Source organism: Mesocricetus auratus, unplaced genomic scaffold (assembly GCF_017639785.1).
Source record: "Mesocricetus auratus isolate SY011 unplaced genomic scaffold, BCM_Maur_2.0 Super-Scaffold_100045, whole genome shotgun sequence".
In the NCBI taxonomy this organism is placed as follows: Eukaryota; Metazoa; Chordata; class Mammalia; order Rodentia; family Cricetidae; genus Mesocricetus; species Mesocricetus auratus.
In genome coordinates this window covers 8,085,037-8,105,333 of record NW_024429222.1, presented here as the reverse complement: position 1 = coordinate 8,105,333, position 20,297 = coordinate 8,085,037, and the positions used below count along the sequence as shown (strand labels likewise).

Genomic DNA, 20,297 nt, shown 5'->3' with positions numbered 1-20,297 from the left:
TTAAAAGTATGAAGGTTGAACGTAACAGGTCACCAAGTTTGCCTTGTTCACACTACAGTGAGACAAAATTCTTCGTAGAAAACCACCTTCCATAGCTCAGTCCCTTCTCTAAGTCCATTTCCCGTGTCCTTTCTCCCTGGGGTATCTGTTTTGGTGAACTAGATTTGAAAGTAGTAGATACAGTGCTTCCAGCAACATTCGATAGCTCAGAAGACAGAGAGAAGTAGGACAGGGCCATGTGCATCTGCACGTAACAAATGTGACCTTTTAAAAGATCTTGTGTCTGCTTCGACGTCATGAGGGGTTCCACACTGAAAGCTTTTTCCTCTCTTTCCTGAATTTACTCTCCAAGTCTTTTATTTTTTCTTTTCTTTTTCTCTTCTCTCATGTATTACGTACCAACTGCAATTTCCCCTCCCTCTACTCCCCTCACCTCAAAAAAAAAAAAAAAAAGGATATCCCAGGGATAGCCATCGAACATGACCTAGCAAGATACAATGAGACTGGGGGTACAGGCCCTCATACCCCATCTAGACATGGCAATACAGTAGGAGGAAAAGGGTCCCAAATGCACCCAATTTTATTTTTCTCCTTATCACACACTCCCCAGACTAGAAGGCTCTATTTCTAAGCCATTCTTTGTTCTTCTATTTGACCTTCATAGAAATCAGTGAACCCAAAGTCATACTTGCCACAGGTCAGCTAGCCTAGACGTGACCAATGGATGACACACATTAGAAGATATAAATTGGCATCCACTGTGTTTCTGAGATGATCATATACTACTTGTTTCTCTGAGTATTTTTGCTGTGCAAAAGTAAAAAAAAAAAACTAGGCATTCAAAATTAGTATCGGCATGAAACACACAGCTAGTCTGAGGAGTAAATTGATTCCTTGAAAAGTTGAAGATAGCACAATACCTATATTTCCCTCATCATGTATTGTTTCTAATGCTATCTGCTTAACTTCACTTACCAAGGACCAAAACTCCAAAGGAACATATATGTTCTATTTATTTATTACAGTATTTATTCAACTGACCCTTAAGTTACCTTTCCTGGTTCAAACTTGTTATCTCAGAAAATTTCTGCACACACAATAAAGGAGAAATACATAAATCTTTCTCATACACACACACACACACACACACACACACACACACACACACACATACACTTTCCAAAATTCAAGAGAGCATACAAATGTGTAAAGAAGGCGGAATGTGCTAGAAAGCAATGACGATTTCTTCCAAAATACTTCCATTGGCAATGTTATTTGAGCTCTGTTGTTATCATTGTCAAAAGTGGGTAAGGCCCTGGGGAAAACTTTCAAATCCAGATTTGCATATGGTTCTCACTGAAATTTAAGTAGGCTCAAATTTTCTAGTGGGAGCTAAACAAAAGGTCTTCCAAGAAAGCTGGATTCTAAGTCTTTGAGAGAGAAGAAGAAGAAGAAGAAGAAGAAGAAGAAGAAGAAGAAGAAGAAGAAGAAGAAGAAGAAGAAGAAGAAGAAAAAAGGCCTGTTTCATTCACTTCAGCTTGCTCAATGGTGAAAATATGCCTCACCTCTCTAAGAGCTCTAGAAATTACTGAGCTCTGTGCTTTCAGGACCTGGGAATGGAAGAGAAGCCCTGAGTAGCCATGTCCTCAACACAGACATGCCACAATAGTTTCAGGTCCCAAATTGATGTAATCTAAACTGCTCAAATCAACCTCATAAAATTTAAACAGATACTATGGGATTCTAAATCTATAGTGGGAATGAAAGCTAGGTATGATGCAAGCCAGGGCCCTGGAATGTTCCTTATAAACTGGTCAACGAAATCGTGAAGCTGACAGATGACTAGTAGTCCTCAAATGGCATCAATGGACATCAACCTCCCTGGGCACTTAGGGGGCAAGAAAGTGATACTGCTCCTAGAGATACGGCTGAAAGACTTAAGACTGATTAGAAATGTTTACTTTTAAAAAATAAGATTTTTTTAAAGAAGGAATAAATTATACTTTTTTCTTCATTAAGAGAGTTTGTATAAACTATTAAACCATGTAAGTGACTTACAATGTATATCCTTGCCATGTCCAGGTCACCGTATCCTAAAACAACAGAAGCAGTAAACTATTAGTCTAGACGGGTATAGATACCTGCAGTCTTAGCAGATGAGAGATATAGACAAGAAACCATGAGTTCAAGGTCATTTTTTAGCTATATCATGAGTTCAAGGCCAACAGGGGCTAAATGAGACCCTGTCTCAAAAATAAATAACACAAGGCAAACAAAACTTAAACAACAAAATAAAATCAGGCTTTTTAATATTAGAATTCATATACAGTTTTTCTGGAACAAAAAGCAACATATTAAAAACAAATAAAATCGTAATAATTTAAGGTCATGAAGCAATGCACAGATTCCTGAATTACATAGAAACTATAACTACACAGGAAATATTTCCTACCTCTATGTACTTTCATGGCATTTCTTCTGAAATAAAAATAATTACTGTACATGTTCACTTATCTTCCTCCCCAAAGAAGCATATCTGAAAAACTAATTTGTGTGCATGTGCATGCAATATATATAATTTATCAGTTATCAAAAAATGATTATTTGGAAGAAAAAAAACAAAAAAACAGGGAATTTTAATATATGAAAATTCACATATATAGACAGAGGCCAGATTAGAAGTTTGATAGATTCTAATTCCTTTTTTAATGGAGATGTTCAAGTTGTGAAGCCAGCCATTGAACAGAAAGCTGAACTGGTCAAGAGCTTGTCATCTTAAATAGTATGAGTAGCAGTTACTTCTGCTTTTTTATAACCCTCTGGTAAGGTCCCTTCAAGGATGAACCCAGGGTCTGGGGAAGGGCAGACAGTGCGACTGATGTCCAGAGAATAACAGTGTGGCCTGGGGGTCTGGGGAAGGGCAGACAGTGCAACTGATGTCCAGAGGATAACAGTGTGGCCCCGGGGTATGGGGAAGGACAGACAGTGCAACTGATGTCCAGAGAATAACAGTGTGAGCAGCTGATGTAGAAGACACGGCTTCCTGGAGCAGCCTTGAACTTTAGAGAAGGGGTGAAGTTGTTTGTGACCATTTCTTAATTAATCACGCTATTCCCCAAGGCTCACACAGCCAGTATGTACTGAGCCTGTACTCGATTCCTCCCCCAGGTGTATCCTCTACTTCTGGCCTTCCTCCCACTACTCACCTCTGGATCTGAAAAAGCTGCCTTGTCATCTCCCTGGAAATCATAACTTTCTGCTGTCTAGTATAATCAGAGCCTAAGTCTGAGACTTAACCTGTCCATCACAGAGATGGCGGAGTAGAGACCAAGCAATGCCCTCCTGGAACTAAGTTATACACAACAACATTTAGGACTGCTATCAGAGATGAGTGTTTAGCTTGCAAAATAAACAAAACAAAAAGAAAAAACACCAAACAGTGGCAGGTGGCACCAATCTGCCCAATTGCTCCTTCATTTAGCCATTTATCAATATTTAAAAAGTTCTATAGAATAGGCTATTTGGAATGCTGAATTCCTTTCCTTACCAGGTTGTTTGGGTATCGGAGGAGGATGGGTTGCACTGGAACTCCTGGGATGAAGGCTCCTAGAACCACATTGAAATTGTATAAAGTGATTTGTATATGAACAAGAAGTATTTAATAGTAAAAAGAGTACAAATACATTGATGGTTTATGAGTAGACAAAACATGAACCATTCTGAAATATTTACCAAAATGAGTTACTACAAGTAAAACATTAAATGTGTGCCTATATAACTTAAGCATACATTTATTTACTGTTTTCTTTGATAAAGAAAATTAAAGATATTTATCTCAAAACAACTCTTTAGCATACATATAATTTTACCATTTACTTTTATTTTGGGGATTGTTTTCATTTCCTAAATACATACTATCCAACAACATAAAAAAGCAATGACAAAATCAAGGTGAGAATAAAATCAAAGAGACAATAAGAACTAAAATGCTGGAAGCAAAGTCATTATACTGGCTTGAAGTGAGTCACACCTTTGGTGCAAAGCACACTAGCAGCCTAAAGTGTTACAAGTTAAAATAAAAGTCACATTCATAGCTAAAAACAAGAGTGAACTTTGGAAGGCATGTAAAAACATGAATGATAATAAGGCTGCCCACTGCGTGACAGAAGACCACAGACATCTATGAGGTCCCTTGGAGGAAAAAGAAAAATGTCAGTGACTTTTGAGCATGCCCGCACATAGATACACATATACACAGAAAGACATAGACATACATACAGACACATACATAGAGAGACACACATAGACAAAAATAACAGACAGACAGACACACATACACACACACACACACACACACACACACACACCACTGAAAGGAAAAGGCTATGTTAAAAAAAGAGAGCAAAGGAGTAAATAGAAATAAGTTCTGTGGAATTTATAAGCATCAGGAAGGTTTTATCAGAAAAGAAATGCCAGGAGCGAATGAGTTATATTGTGCATCACAATCGAATTATTTGAGAAATCTCCATTACTATATTGTTACAATACATAATTTAAGTTATCTCACCTGGTTTAAAAGTAATCAAACAGGAGCGATTAGTACAAGTACCTTCTGGGAAAACTAGTATCTTGGGAGAAAAGGAATAAATTTAATATTTCAGTCTAATTGATAGATTACCTCTTCATTTTCCTATGACTTCACCAACACTGTTAATGCTTCAAAAATAAAAATTAAATAAAAGGCTAACTCTTGGTTCTAATGGAAAAAAAAGGAACCAGATCATTCCATCCTCCTCTTAAAACAGTGTAGTTAAAAAAAGTGTGACTAGTCTAATAATTAGAAAAAGATCAAAGATTTAAATAAATAGTATTCTTAATATATAGAATATGTTGTTTACTTCTGCTTCTTTTACATTTGTTTCTCAAAGCTTTTATTAATGATCTGAATAAATTTAAAAAAAGACATAAAGCAAGGTTATACCCTTAACCAGGAGAAATCTTTTTGTTATAGTTTTCTCACTAACTGATATTTACTCCCAATCCATATTTCAGAGATGCCTTGAGAACAAAGGAGGAAATGCCTGCGACATGCCTTCTGCTCAGTGGCCTTGGTTATCATGTGGCATAGACTCAGCAGCTTGCTTTGTTTATCCTCAGGAAGTATTTTAGCGGTTAATGTGCTACTTGATGTTTTCTCTGTGAAAGACGTATACAAGCATTGCCAAGCTTCTCCATTAATTAAGACACAGATTGGTTTTCTGAAGCTTTTAAAATTTAGTCATGAGTTAACTGCTAAGTACATAAAACCAAATGAAATCCCTGTGCTCAAAGCCGTTAGTAATATATGATCTACAGTAATTAGAGAGGGAAAACACTGGCTCAAACTACAAACTAAAAATTAATGAGTGGGCATAATTCCATCCCCTAATTTATCAAATGGGTTTCCTCTGACAAGCAGACACAATGGCCAACAGTTTTACTTGGCATAAATCCACAAATAGCTTACTAACAAGGAATGCTAACAAAATGAGTCAGAAATCTCAGGGAGGAAGGAACATCCAAAATAGCCTAGTGGCTCCAATGTTTAAATGATTTCTACAGTCTCCTCCCCTCACCAAGTGGCTGTGAGTCAAGGCCTGAGAAGGATTCCAAATGAGGCCATTTCCCCCCTGGACAGAGAAAAAGTTCTGCAAAATGAGAAAAAAAATGAGCTGAATTCTATCTACTTGTTATTGTTTGCCTTCTAATCTTAGAACTATTTCTTGGATCCAAAAAGAAAGTCTAACTTTTCCAAATGCCACCTCAGTTGTTTATAAGCCATTCATCATTTGCCTTGGTTTCTAAAGCCTCCGGGGTGGGTGTGCTTGAACAGGTGTGTGACCATGGGTGGGCCAGCCATTGTAGTATTGCCCACTAGAGATCACATGCTTTCATCTGGGCAAAGACACAGGGGTGTTTGTTGGAGTCATCCCTGCTTAATGCAATACATACTGCCTTACATGGGCATCCCAGGGAAGCAGTGGGGAGTTGGTGGGGTCTGACAGGTTTACAGGCTATTTTGATATGCCCTTGAATGGAAAAATCCATTTAAATATAATTCAGAAACAACTTGGCACGCTCAGAATATTTTTAGTCAAGTGAGTTAAATTACATAAAATATTCATTTTACTTAGTAGGAATTAAAGTCAGAGAATCATTTGTTATAACACAAAGAGGATACCTATGGTATGTGCCGGGGACATGACATCATGCTAGCTGATCTGTTTATTCTGCATCAACTACGCTGCGGACACATGGCACGATATCGCACTCTCTGTGCACCCAAATGAAGAAGTGTACAGACATACAAAAGTTACTGCATCTTACCTGGGGCCATTCCCCTCCTGATGTTGCTCGCCTTCTTATTTCATTTATTGTGTTTTTTCGGGAATCTGGGTCAACCCGGGACACCAAAACTGGCTGCACAGCCCGTAACAGTCCTTGAAAACAAACAGTCATAACCTAGTCATTTTTTAAAGCCGCCATGGCATTAACATTGGATGAACTGAAACAGAAAATGAAAATGCTAGCAAATCTAAAGGAATAATCCTTCTAAACTCAAATTCAAAGTCGACTGGTTAGATTCTAATATTAAATGCAGAGATGGGAATTATTTCATTGACTTTACAGAAGTTAGTGGGAAGAACGGGGGGGGGCATAGGAGAGGGAGGTAAAGCAAATTTTTTTCTTAACAGTTTTCTTAGTGGATGTTAAACTGTGGGACCAAACTTCAAACGGTCACGTTTGGTTTTAGGAAGACCTTAAACACTCACAGTGAGGACTGATGGCATACATGAGCAGCTGGCGATGATGACTGGTTTTACTAAAATCCTTCTAGAGAAGTCACCTCCTATCTATGCAAAATAAACTTCAAGTGCTTTGCCACAGAAATGTTTAGGAAAAAGCCGCATTGCCTAACGCACAGTAGCTGTACACTGAAGAAAAAGAAGTGTCTCTACTCAATGACACAGCTACAAGGGCGACTATTCTTCCCAAGGAACGCCGAGGCAACACTGACAGCCACTCTCTCATGCTCGGTGTTTGTGGTAACCTTGGGACAACCGGGAGCAGTTACTTGGAGACTGATTCCTCAGGGAGAGATAGCAGCGTCTGGCAGGGAAAGCATTTCACTGGCTTCATTATTTTTTATGGCAGGAAGCATTTATTGTTCCACATCATAATTTTCAAAGAGTTATACAAATATCCCTCAGGGAGCTATAGGGGCACAATAATTTAGAAAACAGAGCTGGGGGAAAGACTCGGCACATTTATCAGCCTAATACCATGAAGAGAAGTTCGTGAAATAACATATGATCTGTGTATTTCAGATTCTTTAAAAAAAAAAGCATGTTTAGTGTCTGAAATCTGATTTTCTTTATGACACATAGGGACACAAAGATATGTTGGCTTAGTGATAAGGACAAGTTTCCTGAAAGTCTAAAAAAAAAAAACTAAAGAGGAAATGTCTACTTTTTTTTTTTTTACAAACTCACTCTTTACATAGACTAGCTCATTTAAGTAAAAGGAAATATATTTAAAATATTTTAAAGTTTTGTTTTTAACTGGATGGGTATTTTTCTTAGTATTAGACCACTTGCCTTGCATGTACAAGACCATGGGTTTAATCCCCAGGAATGAAAGTGAGTACGTATATAGAAAATGACTACGCATGCTTCTTTCATGCGTAGAGTATACACATGCATAGAGTATACACATGATAGTATTTTAGCTATTCCCCTACAAGTACTTACTGCCAACCAGGGGGGTCTGTGCATTCTCATTCCGTGACACCAGCGAAGGCAACCCAGCTACAACGCAGGCAATTCCATCGAAGAATGTCGAATGGGGGGCAACAACAAAAATGGGTGCTTCCGAAGGGCTGGCAATCTTCCCTTTCACTGTCACCATAAAGCCCATGGAGAAGAACATGGCATGACCCAGAAACTTCAAAGCCGGCTGAGTAATCTTCCTTTGAAAACAATGATAGAGAACACATTATTTGTCTAAAATACAGTCAGCTAACCAAAACAAATCCAAGAACCCCATCTTCACACATGAGCTCTGGGGAGTAACAGCTGTCAGAATTATCTTCTGTTGACAACTTAACACACTTTGGAAGAGACCGCCTCACCTGAGGAACTGCCTCCTAGATGGTTTACCAGGTAAATGCATTTGCCACCAAGTATGACGACCCAGGTTCGATGTACCGGACCCACAAAGCAGAAAAGAACCAACTATGAACCTGTACATGTGTGTAGTGGCATATATCCACATGCATATACATATATACACACAATGCAAAAAAAAGATTTTTATCACACTGTGTAAAGAACTGTGTTGAACATTTAAGATAAGTAAGGTCCAGTCTCTTGAGTAATAAGCTTAAATAAATAGAGAATCTGAATTCCAGGATAGGCTCCAAAGCTACATAAACCCTATCTAAAAATAAATAAATGTAAATAAATAAACAAATAAATCAGGAATAAAAAATATTCCCATATATATTTAGATTCCTAATGTGGGATAGTGCTCTTGTACACTGTAAAGATTTGTCATTTGTATTAGTTTAATAAAATGCTGATTGGCCAGTAGCCAGGCAGGCAGTAGAGGTGGCGCTACCAGACTAAGAGAATTCAGGGAAGAGGAAGACAGAGAACAATACACCATGTAGCTGCCGAGGAAGCAAAAAGCCAGAGCATCACTTGTAAGCCAAGATCACATAGAGATACACAGATTAATAGATATGGGCTAATAATTAAGAGAGAGCTAGCCAGTGAGAATCCTGAGTAATCAGCCAGACAGTTTATAATCAACATAAGCTTCTGTGTGTAAATATTATTTGGAACTAAATGGCTGGGAGACTGGGCAAGGACAGTCTACAGTCTACAGATTCTTAAGCACAGAATGGATACCTCAGATATGAACAAATATATAGAGCACCCAGACATGGCATGGCTCTTACTGTCTTGAAATAAGAACAGTTGTGGTAGCACACACCCTTAATCCCAGCACTTGGGAGGCAGAGTCAGGCAGATCTTTGTGAGTTCGAGGCCAGCCAGGTCTACAAACTGAGATCAAGGACAGCCAGGGCTACACAGAGAATCCCTGTCTCAAAAAAGAAAGAGAGAGAGAGAGAGAGAGAGAGAGAGAGAGAGAGAGAGAGAGAGAGAGAGAGAGAGGGATAACAGTTGTAATTATCCCAAAAAGACCCTCATAAGACTGGACCCACTGTTCTCCCTGTGGATAAGTAAGAGTGTTCACAAGACACCAGAAGAAATCAGTGCCTGAAAGCTTCGCGCTCACTAACGGCTCACTGATTTGCCCTTCCCTGCAGACAGAGGAGCAGAAAGCAATCACTGGGGTAGAAGTGGAGGTTGCACCTTTTCTGTGGTGCCCTAGCCTCCCTTAAGCCCGTGGTCAGTAGGTAGCTGTACCTTCTGCAGGTAACCCGTCCTCCATCCTTCTGTAAGATCCCCAGTTAAACTCAGTGGTTCACTATGCTAGACTTGGCTGGAACCACTTCTTTGGCCTGTCCACAGTGTCCTATCTGAATAAATAGACATTTGTTCACATCTCTACTTAACAAAACAATACAGCTTTTCATGGAATGTAAAATAAAATAAATACAGTCATCCTTCAGTAATTGTTGAGGGCAGACACCACAGCCTGGAAAATAGTAACATTCTTAAATGCTCAAGTCTTTCATATAATGCCATGTGACCATTGCTCATAAGCTAAACACACTGTCCTGTAGACTTTCAAACGCCTCTAGAGTGTTTATATTACCTAATATAATATGAATGCTATGTAAATAGGTCTGATAGTATACTGTCTAGGAACTATTAATAGGCAACAGTGTATACATGTTCAGTAAAGATGTAATCTTTTTTCTGAGCATTTTGGACCCACACTTGGTTGAACTGCAGATGCAGAACACACTGCTGACTATATAATACCTATGGGGTATTGGAAAGAACTTTACAAAACTGAACCTCTGATTGTCTGAGCCAGTGAATGGCTTCTAGTAACTAGCCAATGAGGAAGCCTCTGTGATGATGACCTTAAAGAAGCAAGACCCGATAAAGCAGGGTATTTTCCAGAGGTCACAATAAGTGCCAACCTCCACCGTTAGCCTAGAGGTGAGCTCTACACTCACAGGAACAAGAAGTATATATAGTTCTGTGTTTCCATATTTTGTTTAACTAGAGCGGTGCGACTTCGTATAAGCATATTTCAAGAAATTCAGACCCCTTAATGGCTTCTGTTTAAATGTTTTTAAAAATGCCTACGTGAAAAGAGCTGTGTAAACCTGATGACCAGAGTTTGAGCACCAGAAAGAACCCTCTTAAAAGGCAGATGCAGAGGGGTGTATCAGTCATGTCAGCTGTGTATGGGGGAACGGGAGGCGGAGACAGTGAACTAGTTAGCATGGACCATGCTGCCTCATAGCATAACATGACATAGTATGCTTCAAACAAGGGGAAAGATGAGAATCAACTCCCCAGTGTCCTCTGACCCCCCACATATGTGCTGTGGCACAAAAACACACACAAATGCACACACACACACACACACACACACTCTTTTAAAAAGTTTTTAATAGCTAAAAGTCTTGTGCCACATAACTAACTTCAAAATTACTTGTAAGGGAGGAAACAGAGATACTGACTTAACTGGCAAAAGTAAAAGTTTTCCAAAGCAAAAACCATAAAATATTAAAAAGAACACTTTTCTAGTTTTTTTTCCCTAGATTCCTAAACTATCCCTTCTCTCGTCCTAGATTTTTGTAGGACAACAACTATAAAACCAAAGAATCTGAAAGAAGTATAAATCATGAAAAGCTGCCCATGAAGTGTTATTTTATTCTGTGCATCCTTGAGTTATAAAACAAAGAAGTATCATTTGCAAGGCCTGAGTTTTCTCTGGGGCATTGCCAGCACTGAATTTATTTCCACTTCAAACCAGCCTTGTTTTGGATATTCACATTGGTTCACTGGGACAAGAACCGAATAGCAAACTGCACACTTCTACAAGAGTTGTAGAGCAGTGGTTCACAATAATTTTGGAGGACATAACCACATTTGAGATCTGCATAAAAAGAACACAAACTTACGTGTGGAAAAAAGCAAGCAAACAAACACCATACACAATTTCAGGGAGCTCATCAGAGTCCTAAAGTAAATGTATGGATTTGCAACCTATTGGAACCCATGGAGTACCCATTAAGAAAGTCCATGTGCAATATGTACAGATGGTGATAATTTGATCCTGCCAAACAGTAATGACTTTACTTATTCTTGCCAAATCTGTTCTCTAGAACCATCCTAATTAGATAATTCTAGAAATGCTAGAAAAGCAGTTCCATTTGCCTTAGTACTAACATTTGAAAAATGCTATGCTGAGTGATAACTAAAGTTAATATTAACCACTGACATAGTTATTAAAAAATAATACAATTTATCCACTTAACTGTATTACTGCAGAAAGCAGTTACCTCAAAGGAACAAAAGAAAACGTAAAAATTTGGAAAGACAAAACAAAGTCAAGCATTTCATAGCTATAATGTTGCAGAAATAATAAGAAAATATATTAGTCAGACTGCATCACTGTGTCACGAGGCCTAATTCAAGAAGCTAGGAAGGAAGGAAGGCTTGTTTTTTAGCTCATGGCTTCCCAGTGAGAGAATATGACAGATGCCACTCGCCTCACAGTGGACAGGAAACACAGAAAGGGAGTATGGGAAGGGGCTAGCCCCACTCCTTCCCCAGGACACATTCCTAGTGTCCTAATTACTCCAACTAGGCAAGGCCCTTCCAGATTTTCACCACCTCCAAATAATGCCATCATATTACGATCCATCAAGAGACTAGTCCCTTGATCAAGGGCACAGCCCTCAGGACACAATCCCTTCTCAAAAGTCCATTGGCTGTCAACAAAGCACTGAACACGTGAGGAAATTGGAGACATGCCATGCAAAAAAAAAATGGGGGGCACTGGAGCAATGGCTCAGTGGATAAGAGCACTGGCTTTTCTTCCAGAGGTCCTGAGTCAATTCCCAGCAACCACATGGTAGCTCACAGCCATCTGTAATGGGATCTGATTCCCTCTTCTGGCATGCATGAAGACAGGTCACACATACACGTAAAATAAATAAACATCTTTTAAAAATATAACACAGAACCAAGGATGGGTATCTTTCACAATAACTCAGAAAACAAAATGTTTTAACATTAAAAAATTATACCTAGAGCCCAATATTATCAAAATGTGCCTGTGTGATAATTTCTGCAGAAATCAAGGCCATTTCCATGCAAGAAAAAATATAAACTATAAAAACTGATTATCAGTAAGCTAAAACTATTGATCACTCAAGAAACTATAACCAAACCGTTAAAATTTTTGACTTGTATAATATATGGATATAATTATCTCTTACCTCCTCCAACCACTTATAGGATGGGTCAGCTTTTCAGGGCAGCATGCTGTTGAAATTGCAGCAAATGGCCAAGCCAGTAACAAAATTAATGCAACCAATAAAGCTCGGACTGGAAGCAGAATAATTCCAAGAAGAATCATCTACAAATCGAAGTTGACAAAAAGAAGATGAATGGATACTATTTAAATATACCACCACCAAACACAAAAGCATAATAGGAAAGTTTGGCTCCATGCATGTACTCTAGGATGAATTAAATGCTCTAGGATGTATCAGACCAGGATATATAAACACACACACACACACACACACACACACACACACACACACACACACACACACACACACAGAACATTTGATTTCAATGGGCTACTACTTGCTGGGCACTGTAGTATTCTAATCCCAGCATTCTCCTCCAGGCAGAGGCAGGCAGATTTCTATGGCATTTATATGCGTCAGAGGCCACCCAGCCTGGTCTACATAGTGAGTTCCAGGTCAGTCAGGGCTACATTACAAGACCTAGTCTCAAAAAACAAAACAACAACAGTACAAAAGGCAAGAGGAGCAGTGAGGAGAACCAGGGGATGACCTGATCTCTTTATTTATGCACAGGAATAGAGGATGCTGATAGAGCAAAGAAAAGAGGGGTCTGACTTAGGAGCCAGGACAGCTTCCTGGGGGAGTGGTAGCCTGAAGACTCCTGCAAAAGAAGAAAGTGCTGCCGGGCCTTTGGCCTTGGCTCCTTGAGAGGCTGAGGCAGGAGGAGCAAGCTCAAGGTTGCCTAAGCTAGGAAGAGAAGAGCTGGAACTTGGAATCTCGGTGAGAAAGGGCTTGCCTAGCATTCATAAGTTCCCACAGTTTGGTCCCAGCACAGCTAAACACAAAGCAAGCAGATGCCAGCAAGGCAAGACTGCTACCCTGCTTCCCAGGAGCTGCACAGAGAGAAGAGTGGGAATAAAAGCATTAGTGAATGATGGATTGCACTGCTTCCCATGCCTGCCAGTTACGTGTAACTGAGCAATAAGGAACTGGAGGAGAGAATAAGAATCAAGAGTACATGAATAAGAACAATAAATCATACATAAATGTTTACTGTGATCTCAAGTTGCTTTACATGAAAAGAATGCCATGGATAAATAAAATTACAATAACAAAAATCATATTAACAACAACAGAAGTGTTATAAAACAAATTTATAAAGCCTTTGCTCCTAATCCTTATACCACCCTGCCTTGTAAGTGAACAGTCATTATGTATGATAACCTTTTTTCTGAAAATTAGTTACATGACCCACAGTGCCTTCTGTCTTCTCTCTGCATTGTCCTCTCTGGGCACCTAAACACCAGGAAAGGATTTACAGAAATGCCCACACTATTCTAGTTATCTATCTTAGTTGTTGTAGTTTTCAAGTAGAACTTCAAGTGATGATGTGTGACCCCTAATTTTTTTCTTCTTTGATTTTTTAAAGATATTTCTAGATCCTCAAATTTCCATATAAATTTAGAAGCAATTCCTCAGTCTACACACAAACACACACTTTTTTTAATTGAGATTGCAATAAATCTAGAGATAATCTGGAAGCACTTATCATACTACTAATAACACTAGGTTTTCCAAATTCACAAATATGCTACATCCATTCACATATCTCAATTTCTCAAAGCACAATTTTGTTGTTTCCAATGTTGTGACCAGACTTAGTTAAATATAGTTATAAGTATTCAACATCTTACTGTTATTACATATACAATTATCTCATTTTATTTTATAATTGGTTTGGTGTGAATACAAAACTGATTTACTCTTTAAATGAGTGGAATTTTTTTCAAATGTATGGGTGGGTCATTCATTCATTCATTCATCCATTGAGACAGACTCTCAGTATGCAGCCTGACTGCCTTTGAATTTGCTATGTAGACCAGCTAGCCTTGAGCTCACAGTCCTGCGTCTGCCTCCTGAATGTTGGAATTAAATTAAATGTTGAACCACCATGCTTAGCCAGTTTTTTATCTCTAATATAATTTGTTACAGTCAGCAAATATATTCCACAGTATGTCAATCCTCTGATACTTCCAAGACTTCTTTTCTTCCAACGATTGGTCTATTTTGGAAAGTATTTGGTAGCCTGCAGTTGCAGGAGACAGTTAACTACAAATGTCAGTTTAGTAAAGGTCTTCACTATTATTCTTCCACTCTTATACTTTAATAATGATCTCCGGTCTGTTTTTTTTTTCCATGAATTATTAAGAAATGAGTGTTAGCATCCTCAAAGCAGATTGTTTGTTTGTTTGCCCAGCTCAGCATTCCACATAAATTGCTGGAATGACTCCTTAGCTATATTGTCTTGCAATTCATGCCAGCAGTTGCTCTGAGGACTATAGCATGTACATTTAATAATATGACATCTCAGAATTAAAGCTACAGCACTTCACATACAGTGTAAGAAAAATAAATGCAATTCTATCTTCTCAGAGATGTTCATAATGCTTTACATATACATACATGTAAACTTGAGAAATACCATCAGATTTTTGCATGAGTTATATTTTATGATTCTTTTTAATTAAGATGAAGAAAGATGAGCTTTATTTACTAATTTCCAATATTCTTCATTCTTTCCTATGTATCCATGCTTTGATCTGATAATATGATTTAGCATGTTCTTACAACTGAAAAAACATCCTTTATCTTTCTTTTATAAAGATTACACATACTTATTTGTGGGGAGGGTATATGTGTGTGGGGGGTGGGGCAAACATGTATGCATATGCACGTGTATGTGTGCCACTGCACATGTGTGGAATTCAGGGTCAGTTCTCTTTCTTTTCTATTCTTTTTTTTCCAAGACAGGGTTTCTCTGTGTAACAGTCCTGGCTGTCCTGGAACTCACTCTGTAGACCAGGCTGGCCTCGAACCCAGATCCATCTGCCTCTGCCTCCAGAGCATGTGCCACCAACGCCCTGCTGAAATTTATTTTTATTTTATGTGTATTGGCATTTTACCTACATGTATGTTTGTATGAGAGTGTCCAGATCTCCCATTACTGGAGTTATAGACAGTTGTGAGCTGCCATGTGGATGCTGGGAATTGAACCCAGATCCTCTAGGAAGATTATAGCCAATGCTGCTAACCTCTGAGCCATCTCTCCAGTCCCTTGGTTCTCTTCCTGGGAAACATAACTTACATAGTCAGACTTAGCAGCAAGAGCCTCTTTTTCCACTGAGCCATCTCCAGATCTACATAGCTTTTGTTTTTTTAATGCCACTGTAGCTCCAGTGAGCTACATACGTCCAATCCCCATTTAGCAGTTGTTGGCTGTTTACTTATTTATTTTTAGTTTATATTTGTTGTTTTGATTTTTGAGACAAGGTATCTCTCCATAGCCCTGGCTGTCTATAACTCATTATGTAGACCAGGCTGGCCCTGAACTCACAGAGATCTTGCCTGACTGCCTCCATAGTGTGCACCACCATGCATGGCTCCATTTATCATTTCTTACACACAGTTCTTACAGCAAACTCTCTGCCACTTTTCCTTCTAAAACTTTCTTCATTTTCTTTTAATTTCCAAGTAATATTTTCTTTCTATTTGTCTATTTTTATGTGTAAGTATATGGGAGCATGTGTGGTTTATGGAGGACAGAGGGCATCTTGTGGGAGTTGGTCCTCTGTTTCCGTCATGTGGGGCATGGGGTTGAACCTGGGTCACCAGGTGTGATGGTAAGCACCTTTACATAATTTGAATAAAGATGGCTTTATATAGAGCCATCTCTCAGCCTCCTCATTGGTTACTGATTTCTAGACTGACTTGCCTTTTACTAATGAGTCCTAGGAGTTATTTGCACACTTTGGATACTATATATTATGTAAAAATATTTTCACAAATTTTTAAGGTGGTCAGTTTAATTTCTTTCTTTCATTTTACATGTATACATGGTGTTTGTGGTGCTTGAGCTTGTTTCCATCTTGCTGTGAGCACACGTAGGGTGGAGGCAGGGTGCATAGGGAAGCCTAAAGTTAATGCTATGGTTTCCTCACTCTCCACTTTATTTACTGGGGTAGGGTCCCTTATTGAAGCCATAGCTCACCAATTTAGACTCATCTAACTAGCCAGCTTGCCCCAGGGATTCTATTCTGTCTCTGCCTTATTAGTGCTGGGATTACAGGCAGCCACCACACCTGCCCAGCTTTGTTACTGTAAGGGTTCCAGAGACCCAAAGTCAGGTTCTCATGCTTGTGTGACAAGTCACTGAGGCATCTCCTTGGACCCCTCCTCAATTTCCTGGTGAGTATATTTGAGGCACATAGCATTTAATTTGACAATGCCATTTATCTATTTCTCCTGTCCACCCCCTCCCTTTGTGTGTGTGTGTGTGTGTGTGTGTGTGTGTGTGTGTGTGTGTTTGCTTATGCTTTTATTGTCTGTCTAGGAAATGAATGACTAATCCGAGGTCAATAATATTTACACCTATGCTCTCTGTTAAGACTTCTATTATTTTAACTCTCATATTTCTCATATTTAGTTCTTTTGTCTGTCAGCTCAAGCTGTTTTATATGATATTAGGTGAATTTAATTCTCTTGCACATGTTAATCCATTTATCCCAGACCACTTATTGGAGAGACAAGCCTTTCTCCATTGAATTGCTCTAACACTCTTGTAGTAATCGATGGCCATAGACATATGTTTGTTTCTGAACCTAGTGTTCTCTCATTGATCCATTTATCTAGGGAGTTTTATGATTTAATTATGTATTACATTCTTTGTCACGTGCGGCTACTGAAGCCTCTGATCAATTTGAAAAGCAGTTAATGAGTACAGGCATTTCCTCTAGTGTAGAAACTAACAAGTTCCCCAGTATGTGTGAGGGGTTTTTGTCTTACACGCTGAGGTCTACGTCAATGAAAGTGGCAGTTCAAAACTTAGCCTCAGATTCCTACTTATACAGATCCCAAAGGCCAATCAGAGATGAGATCTTAGGGCATCTGAGCATCTTTCCAGAGTATGTGTACAGGATCTTTTTGCTCACTTCTATATGTCCAGACATCTGTACTTACTATATTATAGAGAGCAAATAGGTATTTTTGATATGAACAAATAATCCCACAATTATAGCTAATCATTTCAATTCTAAGTTCTGTTACAGCAATAATAATTAGACTACTTTTTTCCATGCCACAAAGCAGCAAAATACCCTTAAATAATTTTTAAAAATACATAAATAGGGGATATGGAGATGGCTCACCAGTTAAAAGCATTTGACTGCTCTTCTAGAAGACCAGGGTTCAATTCCCAGCACCCACATGGCAACTCATAACTGTCTGAAACTCCAGTTCTAGGAGATTCAATGCCTTCATACAGACATACATGCAGGCAAAATACCAATGCATATAAAAATAAAAATAAATATTTTTAAAAATGCATAAAAAAGGAGACAGGATAAACTTAAACTATAAACCCTATGATGAAATGTTCAAGTAACAATAATCTTTAAGTCACACATCATAATTCAATATTAAACTTAGTCTGAATTTAGATATTGTTTTATCAGTGTGAGTATATCTGTATTTTAAGCTAGATAGTATAAATGTCACATTTTATCCATGCCTATTCAATTTTTTCCTTTTGTCATGCTATTCAAGTCACTGAAGCATCTATGGTAACAGGTATTAGGGAGAAAGAAAGAAAGAAAGAAAGAAAGAAAGAAAGAGAGAGAGAGAACGGAGATCATGCCCCAACAGTTTAATCCAAGCAGCAAATCTTAAGTATAGCATACAATTATAGACACACAGCAGAATTAATAATTTTAAGATCAGCAAACCAGACTACATTATGCCACATTATTATCTCATTTATTTTTTTTCCTTTGAGGAATTATTATTTCAATTTAATATACAAGAAAATGCAATAGGGGAGGTTAAGTGACTAGGCCAACTTTACAGAATAAATGACCAGTGCTCTTTGCATTATATGTGGTTCCATTTGCGTTCTTAGGAAGAGCTCTCTATTAAAACTAATAACCTACTCAAAGCACAATACAAATATTTAAGAACGCCATTTTGAGCCTCCCTCCAATCTCTGAACCCAAACAGACAGGTACATTTTCATTTAAATATAACTTATTTGTCTGAAGTTAATCTTGAAGGATGGTTGATGTGCTTTCGAGTGTTGCAGATGCCTCAAGTCATACAGAGGAACTTTGTGAACTTCACTTTCTCTACATCCTCTGTCTTTCTCTTCCTCCCCCAGCCCAGTCTTCTACTAGATACCTGTCATTACTCTACCACTCCCATCTCCCCCCCTCCCGCACTTAGCTCAGTGCTGACACGCCCCCTCCAGAGAAGCCACTAGTCTTACAGCTGCATACATACAAAAACACTACAAAAATAACCATCACTTCGATCCAAACACAACAAAATTTATGAGATGGGCAGGGAAACATCAGCGTGGTCGTCGTCCCCAACCCCCCCACCCCACCAGCCCCCCCACCCCCGGGCGAACAAGACCAATGCAGTTTTCATCCTCTATCTTGTTCTCCAATCACTAACCTCACCACAGAGGAAGTCGAAAAGTGAACTAGGGACAAAAGCTGCCCTTTGCAAGATAAAGACAACTTCCTTTGCGGCCATTTGTAGCAGTGGCTACCACTCCTGTCATCTTTGAATCTAGGAAAGGTGCTGTGGGAAGGCTGATTCAAAGAAAAAGCTCCCGACTGCCTTCACAGGTCTCCCAGATACTGCTTTTCTTTGCTCCCGATTACAGCCTGGCTGTTCCTGCTCAGTTAAATCGCTAGAGCTTCACCTGTGGTTCCAAGCAGGGCTCTCAGCCTCCTCGCTTACTCTACCCAGCCCAGACGGACTCCCCTTTTTGCAAAGGAGAGGACGCCGAAGCGCACTCTCATGTGGTAGTTCTCAATCCTCTGTGCTTCCACAAACTGGAGACAAAGTCCCTGCCCCATCCATCCCTTCTCGGGCAAAGAATAGTCCTCTTCTCGCTTTCACGTCTCTGGGCCATCCCATCCCCCCGTGTCCTCAGTTCTCACATCCTCCTGTCTGCCCCGCATGACCCTGTCCTGTCACATCCACACCATTTCCTTCCTCAGATGCTTTCTCTCTCTTATCAGACTCCACACCACACTCAGACAGCCTCCTCCTTCAGACGCACTATCTCCCCAGATGCCTCCCCTGTCGGATTTCCAATTCCTCGGACAAATTCTGGGTCAGATTCACTATCACCTCAAGAGTGGCAGACCTGTGATCTCCTCGGACGCCTCGAGTTCACACAATCGTCTCAGACGCCTCCTCCGTTGGACCCACAATCCCCCCATGTTCCCCCAGACCTGCGATCCTCTTGGATACCTCCCCGCTCAGCCCCGATCCCCTCAAGCCGGATCCCCTCTTCGACCAGATGCCCTCAGGTGCTTCCTCTCTCGGATGCACAATTCCTCCCGCGCCTCCTCCAGCCGACCACATTCCCTCCGCCTCGGCGCGCACCGCGCCTCTACCTGCAGCCGTCGGGCCGCACTGATCCGCGTCTGCTGAACGAAGGGGTTGGGCACTGGCGGCGGGAAGAAGGACGCTTGACGGGGCACCATGGGTGGCCGCAGCCCTGCTTCCCCGACGCCTGCGCCCGGCACCGTGGCCGCTACTGCGGCCGCCTCGGCGCACCGGTTCATGGTGGATCCTGGCGCCTAACCGGAGCAAAGATGGGGAACCGGAGCGTGAGGAAGAATCCTGATGCCCGATCCTTGCAGGAGACCCACGAGAACCCCAGCCCCAGGCGCTGCTCCCAGCTTCTGCGCAGGCGCGCCAGAGTCACCTAGCC

General features: G+C 39.9%; 1 protein-coding gene across 1 annotated transcript in view; it reads right to left on the bottom strand.

Moving 5' to 3' along the window:
* Window positions 1–20,271, bottom strand: part of Lpcat2 (lysophosphatidylcholine acyltransferase 2) — a 59,764-nt gene extending 39,493 nt beyond the window's left edge. Inside the window, exons 1-7 of the mRNA XM_040735279.1 lie at window positions 19,978–20,271; window positions 12,476–12,615; window positions 7,791–8,008; window positions 6,367–6,479; window positions 4,568–4,628; window positions 3,548–3,606; window positions 2,059–2,093 (exon numbers count right to left, since the gene is read on the bottom strand). Coding sequence (XP_040591213.1) covers window positions 2,059–2,093; window positions 3,548–3,606; window positions 4,568–4,628; window positions 6,367–6,479; window positions 7,791–8,008; window positions 12,476–12,615; window positions 19,978–20,148 — 797 coding nt within the window. The 5' untranslated portion in view covers window positions 20,149–20,271. The remainder of the gene's footprint in view (window positions 1–2,058; window positions 2,094–3,547; window positions 3,607–4,567; window positions 4,629–6,366; window positions 6,480–7,790; window positions 8,009–12,475; window positions 12,616–19,977) is intronic.
* Between the last annotated feature and the right edge of the window lie 26 nt (window positions 20,272–20,297).